The sequence below is a fragment of the Alligator sinensis genome, unplaced genomic scaffold (genome assembly GCF_000455745.1).
Source record: "Alligator sinensis unplaced genomic scaffold, ASM45574v1 scaffold882_1, whole genome shotgun sequence".
Taxonomy (NCBI): domain Eukaryota; kingdom Metazoa; phylum Chordata; order Crocodylia; family Alligatoridae; genus Alligator; species Alligator sinensis.
This window is the reverse complement of record NW_005842500.1, coordinates 161,121-169,615: the sequence shown is the minus strand read 5'-3', so window position 1 is coordinate 169,615 and position 8,495 is coordinate 161,121. Positions and strand designations below refer to the sequence as shown.

General features: G+C 41.8%; 1 protein-coding gene across 7 annotated transcripts in view; it reads left to right on the top strand.

Moving 5' to 3' along the window:
* TEX10 (testis expressed 10) overlaps positions 1-8,495 on the top strand; it is a 119,528-nt gene that overhangs the window by 49,279 nt on the left and 61,754 nt on the right. For all 7 annotated transcript variants that reach the window (XR_003095842.1, XM_006031350.3, XM_006031351.3 and 4 more), the window contains exon 9: positions 2,634-2,811. Coding sequence is in view for 6 of the 7 variants with exons in the window: in XM_006031350.3 (XP_006031412.1) it covers positions 2,634-2,811 (178 nt within the window). In the remaining variant the exon portion in view is untranslated. The remainder of the gene's footprint in view (positions 1-2,633; positions 2,812-8,495) is intronic.

Sequence of the window (8,495 nt, the reverse complement as noted above, 5' to 3'; positions counted from 1 at the left end):
CCCGCCCTCTGTACTCCCCCTTGGGGAGGCGTGGTGGGGGCCCATGCCTGCCCTGTTGCATGCACAGCCCCTCCCCTGCTGCTGCATGTGTGTACCGCACGTTGGCAGAGTGCCTTGGCCTGCCCAGTGGCAGACACATGGCGTCCTGCCCAGGGAGTTTCTGCTGCTCCTGGCACGCACAGTCCAAGCAGGGAGCTCCCCTGAGCCTCAGGCTTCACGTCCTGCTCTGGCCAGGCGGCCTTCCCCCGTGGGCAGGATGGCTGCACCCCACCCCTACAGAGCTGCCTGGGCTGGGCCTCACCCCCCGGTGCCACTGAGCACCCCCACTGCGGCCCGAGTCTGCGGAGTCCCAGGGCAGCCCCTGCCGTCCTCCGGCTGCCGTCTTCCAGAGAGCCCTGCTGGGCCAGCCTGCCTGTAGCACCTCTCCCACGTCTGCTTTCCCTGCGCCTCCCTCCCTCTCTGTCTTCCCTCTCATCACAACATACTTAACAAAAAAGAATACACAAGAATAATGGTAGTATATGAAGTTTTATTTATTGTCACCAGGTTTAGAATTTTTAGAGAACCTGGTATTTACTGTAACAAAGAAAAAAAGGGCAACATTTATTATTATTAACTATATTAATATGCAGTGTGTCCTACCATGTACCCTTTGCCCCAGTTTTGTTTTTCTGGTGTTCCTGCACTCTGGCACCTTGCAGGGTTTTTTTCAGTACTTGATTTACATTGTGGTTTTTTTGGCACTCTGGCCAAAAATGGTGTCAACCCCTGGTTTACACTGTCTTTTTTCCAATTTACAATTCTTTTATATGGCTACTGTAACTGATAAAACAATGTTTTATGATTACTAAATGTTTTAATACATAGTTTGTTACCTATGTATATGAAAAAATGGTACTCAGTTTATCATAGTTTGGGAACTGCTGGTCCAAAGAATAAATATTACTGATGTCTCTTGGTGAAGGGTAGATATGCAGACTAAGTGATGGTGTCTTGTTCCCTTGGAGATTTACAAGTAGAATTACAGCTGTAGCAGTTTTATCTGTGAAAAATAACATAAACACATTTTTTTTAAGTTGTAGAGAAGCCAGACTTAAATCTGTTAGAAACTTGATCTCTGTGTAAGCCTTGACCTGGGAGCATTTCCTTTATTTTGTTTCCATAAACTGAGCAGTAATTTAATGCTTTTAACGGGTGTTAGCACTCTAAGTGAATAACTAAATCACTGTGGCTGTAGGGGGCATTGCATATTGTCTTTTGGATGAAACTCTTGTAAAGTGGCATTCTCTTCCTAGGAGAGAATTTCAAAATACTAGTGTTCCTTCTGTCAGTTAGATACATTATTTTATTTAAATTCTTTGGGACATGGGCTGTCTTTTTGCCAGATAATGGCATTGCTCATAATTGAGACTATCAGTTGCTACTGTGATCAACTAGTTAATAAAAGTAGTGCTGCTATATGCTGTTGCTCCATTCCAGAGTTGATTGACTTGCACTTGTGGATGAAAGATTCCTGATGTTCTGTAAAAGTTGATACAATGCTTTGAGGTTTATCAGGATGTAGGACACTTAAATATTTTTGAAATGGCTATTATAATAATAGATTCTTGTATATTCTGTTCTGTGAATTTCATGCAGAAAATCTTAATATCTTGGAAAAGTAGGGATGGAATGGATTTCTGGAGGTCACCTAGTCCAAAGGGTCCTAGCTGCAGAACTAACAAGTGTTGCCAATTCTAGCAAATTTACTGCAAGTCTCATGATATTTAGTTATTTTTCCTGAAAGCACCAAGTTTCTAAAGTCAAGTGATTAGAATTTTCAGTTTTCATTAAAAAAGTGAAATTAAGCTTCAGCCAAGTGTAGCTATAATCTGCAAAATAGATTAAAAGGAACCAAACCTCACATCACTTAAATCTTTAACATCATCTTTAATGGCTCTCTTAATTTTTGGACCTGACTCAGTCTGAGAGTGTTTGTGGTGAGCAGTGCTAGAACCATGCAGAAGTATCTTAATTTTTGCTTCTTAAAATTCACTTTTCTCTGATTAGGAAGAAAACTGTCTAAATATGAATAGAATATAAACCAAAACATTGTTGTTCCCCCATGTTTGTCTTCCTTGTTTATTGAGTTTTTCTTCAGGTTTACTTGAATGGGAATTCTTGTGGATTTTGCATACCTGAACACAGTCTAGTAGGAAGTACTTACCAAAATCAGATAATTTTTTACATGGGTTTCTGACACTTAGTCAACAAAGTAAAGAAAACACTTGGAAAATGAAAAGTGCAAGATGGTTGGTTGGCTTGTTTTTTATGATTCTCTTCATCTCCCCAGTGGATTTCCTGATTACTTCTTGCCTCCTCTCCTAGTTTCTCTTCTCGGACAATAACTTTGATTGTTTTCCCTTCACACTGTTAAGGTTGTCCCCTTTCATCATCCGTTCACAGTAGATTGTAGAATTGAATATGTATATGTGGTTTTTATAGTGTTGCAGGTTTGGAGGAGAGGCCAGCTAGTCAAAATTGAGAACTAGAGGAAGATTGCCTTGATTTTTCAACACCTTAAACAATGCTGAAAAAAACATTTTTGTCAGACAATATTAAATTAATCTTTTCTGTACCTTTTTGTTGTTTAGATCCACTAGATGGCACTCTGGTTCTTCTTCCAGCTGAGTCACAGCAACGTTTAGTACAGCTTGTGTACTTCCTACCATGTCTACCAACCAGTTTACTTTCTTCTTTAAGTCGTTGCTGCATTATGGGAAGAATGTCTTCAGAACTAGCTGCCACCCTGATTGGGATATTGCATATGAGGTAAGTGTCCCATTCATTTTAATATTATTTTTCCTAAAAAGAGGCCATTTTATAGTGTGTGTTTATTAACAGTGTAATGCTCATGTTACTAATGTGCACTTGTATAAGAACAGTGATCTTACATGGTATATATTGATACAGATGTCCTGTGATTTGCATACATAGAAATGGGAGTTCAGTGTGATGATCAATTATGTCTCCAGTTCTTCACTTTGAATATGTCCTTCCAGTGACTTCCTTTCTGTACCTTATTAATTAAAAAAAAAAAAATCCTTACTTTAAAGGTAATTTACAATTTCTTTATTCCACCACATAAAGCAGTTTCCATAATCATTTTGTCAGCACATCCTGCAAGTATATTCATGTGGTGCCTGTTGTATTGAAGCACTCTAAATCAATCTGTGTAGCCATATCCTGCCTTGCCTCAGGTTGTTTTAGATGTACCCTTACTGCTGACTATGGCAACAACAGTATAATGATAATGGCTAGGCATGTGGCTTATGTATAAATTAACCACTTACTACTAATTTCTTCTTGCCTTGAAGAATCTTGAGATCTGATATTACATTAGATGAAATCCTGGCTCAACTGAAGTCTCAGAAATTGCGAAGATTTCACCCATGATATTTAACGGCTCCTTTTTTTCTCTCTCTCTTTTTTTTTTTTTTTAAGATTAATTTTAGGGATGTTTACATTTTTATTTACTCTTTTCTCTTGGTTCTGATCCCTGTACAGCTGAACTCAAGATAAGTAAGCCATTAGAGGAGGTATTGAAAAAAGTTTATAGACAAACTCATAGACAGTTAGGGTTGGAAAGGACCTTAGGCGGCCATCCAGTCCAACCGCCTGCTCAAAGCAGAACTATCCCCATCTATATAATCAAAGCCAAAGCTTTGTCTACCTGGGTCTTAACAATCTCCTAAGGATGGATATTCCACAACCTCTCTTGGTAGCCTGTTCCAGTGCATAGTTTTTTTTTTAATGCTCTCTGAAACTTATTTTTTCCTGTGAAATATGTAGCACATCACATCCTCATGCATTTGTTATGTGCTACAAAGCTTTTATTGACTCTGATTTAGGATATCCTGCTTAGTACTCTTGGGTTATTACTGCTGAATAATGTAGATAGCGCACCAAGTTGCTAGTAACTTATATAACACCCCATCCTATGAACCTCATGTGTAGTTTGTGGCAGATTTAAATTTAAATTCCATGGCAAAGCCTATTGGAATTCATTGGCAGCCTCAGTTAGAGGTAGTTATTGAAATAATAATGTAATGTTGAAAAAGAATTCTGCCAGGACTGTTTTCCTTGTGGCATTTGTTTTGATATAAAACAAATGGTTCAGTGGTTCAGTTTTTTTTTTTCCAGTGTGGCATATTTTTCTCTTATTACCCGCATAGCTACATGCTTGAAATTGTTTTGGCAACAAGGTAGGGGCAGTTGGTTCTTTTGGCACCTACAAAAGTATGGCAGGCAGCTCTTGAATTTTTGACACTCATGAAGTAGGCAAGGCTTTTGCAATGGAGTGGTAATGCATTTAATTTAACCTTCTTCCTTGTGACAGGCAGTGAGCATCTTTTTCTGGTTTAGTTTGTCATGTGTGCATCCAGTCAGAGGGTTAAGCCAAAAGAACTACATCAGTTTAACACTACTTGTCTGAATATAGTGTATATAGACAAGCCATAAGCAACTTCCTCCTAAGGGTAGGTTATGCTGTAAAGTAGGGGTGCACCAATAGAGATTTTTGGGTCAGATACCGATTAGCTGATTTTTTTTAAGGGGGCATATCGGACAATACGGATTTGATTTTCGATACTAGCCTGGCAGCATGGAGAGCTGCCTGTAGCTGGTAAGTCTGTTGTCGTGGAAGGGGAGTGGGGAGAGGGAAAGGAAGAGGTGTGGGGGGACAGATCAAGGCCCCCATGGTGATGGAGTGGGGCTGGGGCAAGTAGTGCTCAGCCGGGACGGGGCCACAGCTTGCGTGGTTGGGGGTGGGGGGGACTTCCGCCAGTGCACGCTGTTTGTGCGCTTATCCAGCACTTGCCCGGCGGCTCCTGCTGCTTGTCTGGGAGGGCATGTAGGGGGGGGAGGGCATGTGCCCCCAGATCTGCATGGGGTGGACTGGGGCCAGGGCTGTGCCAGGCTCTTCCCAGCAGGACAGGACTGCTCTGAGAGGGGGCTACGGGGGGGAAGAGGCTACGGCAAACTTTGGCATGGCTGCAGCATCCCCGGCCGCAACTGCCGGCCCTGCGCACAGCCCCATCCTGCCAGGAACAGCTTGGCGCAGCCCCAGCCTGCCCCGCCCTGCACCATGCAGATCTGGGGGCACGCCCCCCATCCCCCTGTGCCCACCTGGACGAGCGATGGGAGCAGCAGCGGGAGCCGCTGGGGAAGTGCCGGACGCGCCGCTGGGCCCTGACGAGCCGCTGGACCATCGGCTCCCGCAGGAGAGGCACATAGCAACAGGAGCCATGCCTCCGGCAAGCTGCTGCTCTGTCCTGCACCCACCATGCCCTGGCTGGGCAGCCCTGGCCCCGGCCCTAGCCCCACTCCTTCCTCACTGTGGGGGGCCTTGATTAGTCTGCCTACACCCCTTCCCTTGCCCCTCCCCTTCCACCACAAAAGACTTACCAGCTGCAAGCAGCTCTTCAAGCTGCCAGGCTGTGCTCCTCACTGCCTATGTGCTGTGGTGCAGCTGCGTGCATGCATGGGCCATTTATTGGCCAAATTATTGGCCTGATATGGCCAATTTTCTGATACTGATAATTTTCTTTATATTGGTGCCAATCTGATATTGGACCGATGTATTGGTGCACCTCTACTGTAAATGCTTATTGCATACCTTCTGGTAGTGGTGCTGTCCATTGTTGGAGACAGGAAATTGTTAGACACAAATCATTGCTTTGATCTAGTAAGGCAATTCCCATGTTTCCATATACATTAGAAAAAAAAACTGCTGCAAACTTATTGCTGCAGTTGCTCCCTTTGGAGTCATTTCTAAAGATGCTGCTCTTGTAGATTGGAGCAAGTCATTTAGAACAGGCTTAGAAAGACTGGTAACAGGAGCCTTGAAAGTCTTCTCACCCCACCAAAATTAGCACTGGAATCTTTCACTATATGTTCTAAGGGACCATTTGCTGACATCAGTTTTCAGAAGAAGTTTAGTTTCCTAGTACAGAAGTGGAGCTTCTACATTGTGCATGTTTTGATCCTAGTAACAAGGATTAAAAAAGTAAGTTCTCAAAACAAACAGGAAAAGCTGTTTGAGCTCATACGGTGTCACAATTCTGTATTAAAAGCTGGGCTCTGATACTTGCTATGTAGCCACCAAGTTGTAACATATATTGGCTCTGCCCATATGAGTCTTATATAGATCAATACATCCACATCCCTCTGTATGTCTGTGAAGGCTGCCTTACCACTAGGTGCCACTGTTTCCCCTCTATTCAACGTCATCTTTGTGAGGCTACATTTTTATTTATAAGGGTTTTTTTTCTGTCCATGCCACCTGGTTATCTGTCTAGCACTTTAAATAGATCCTATTCAGCAGTGTTGTTGGCTCACTGTTATATTTGGTAATTGTTTTTAATTTGTTAAAAGGATTTTTCTGCTAGTTATTGATACCTTATAAACCATATGTGTGTGTGTGTCAGTGAGCATACATGCATAGATATTTATATCCTTGGATTAAAATTGTGTGAGATTGGAGTTAAGATTAAAAGTATACACCAGTAATTTAGGCTGTGTTATGAGCATGTTTTAATTATCCCCAAAGGAGCATTACAGACACCGGAAATTCACTGTACATGTTAGACTTAAAAGAAATTTGAATATGTTAAGGAATGGAAATGCTCATAAAAGACGAGCAGACTCAACCCAATAGTGACAGCATGTATTTGTTATTAATATATATTCATTTTTGTCATCCCTGGTTAACTGAAATTGTGGGCTTTTTCTTTGTGTGTGTTTTGTTTTTTTTTGTTTTTTTTTTTTAAGAACAGGTTTTGTTCTCTCTTGCTTTTTCTTGCTCGTTTGTTTTTCTTCCCTTGGCATCACAGGAAGTCAGTTTGCTTTTGTGAGAGATGGCTTCTCAGATTTCTAGGAGGTAGGAAAAAAAGCAATGTGAGGATCAATTGAATGGGGGCAAGGGTCATTTTTGTGAAGGGCAGCTGGGGGGCTCCATCCCCTTAAGAGGGATGGTAGCCTTTTTGAAAGGAAGGAATTCCTTTGGTATCTCTGAAAGTGAACATTATTCTCTGTCCCTTGATTAAGGAAAAACTTTGACTTACGAACAGAAACGAGAAAAATCACATAGGTCATAATTTTATTTTCAGAAACTATTAACTACCAAAGCTACAGGACCCAGGTCCTTGACAGTTTTGAGTAAAGAGACATCTGATCTGTGATCATTTGAGACATTTTCCTGATATGGTTGCCAGTTCCTTTAAGAATACACTTTAAAATTAACTTAAATGTATAAATGAATGGAATTGCTTTTAAATTCTCACATAATCCATTCAGTACTCATTAACAAGTAGCTGATGTAAGGTGGGGAAGATGTCCAGTATTCTCCACACACATCAATGTAGTTTAGTCCATGCTTTAAGTTAAGATTTCAAATCAGTCTTAACTATTGATCTGTAAGAGATGCATTGAAAGTATGCATGTAGATAAGTGAGGAGAAATACTCTGTGATGGGAAAAATATGTTAGGAGAACCATTGTTTATCTATTACAGATCTGAGTGGTTAATAGCAGCGGCTACAATAACTAGAGTTGGAACATACATTGTGTTATAATGTTGCTGTGCTTAGGTGTCCTCGCCTGTAAAATGAGGTGTTGCTGGTTCCAATTCACACAAGTTCTTTTGAGGATTTAGTGAATTAATACTTGGAATTTTTTTGTCGCTTATTCATGCTTAGCGACGGGTAGGGTGGCCACGGATGCACCCCCAGAATACAGGACATCCCCTTGGTGCTGTGGGGGCACCATCCCCCTCGGCCAATCAGTGGTGAGGGGTGGGGCCACTGCGTTGCCAATCAGCAGTGAGGGCTGGGGTGAGGCCACCACAAAAAGGCCACCTTCCTCCCTCCCACCCTGGCTGGCTCCAAACCTTGCTCTTCCTGATTGTGTACTGCCCTACCTCTAGGCACAACCAATAGAAACATAAGGACAAATGATTGACATCTGTATTCCCACCAGTGAACTGGAAAAAAAAAATTTTGTAGTCTGTTCCTCATTTAGAAATGGACAGGGGTCAGAGAGTTTAAAAACAGGATGGTCCAGTCAGTATAAGATGGGACCAATGGCCACAGGTCACTTTGTACGTGGTTACTTTGAATTCAGATACCGTGAGAATATGCAGTGTTTTCTGCTTTTGGTTTTCCGATCAGATGTAGGTCTTAACATGCTATCAGCCAAAATGTGTATTATTAACTGCACTGGATGTGCAGCATGGCAGTATTAATATTTCTGTTTAAACCTTCATGTTTTCATTTTCTGGCTCATCCTGACTATCTGCTCAAATTTAGTAACAAATATACTTGTTTTGACCCACTGTAGTTTGTTTTTAAGGAGATGAATGTCTGATGTGACTTACTCTTTTATAAGAAACAATTTATCCCATTTTTATCTGTCACAGAGCACTTAGGTGCCCTGCTCCTAGGAAGGGAGAAAACTGCT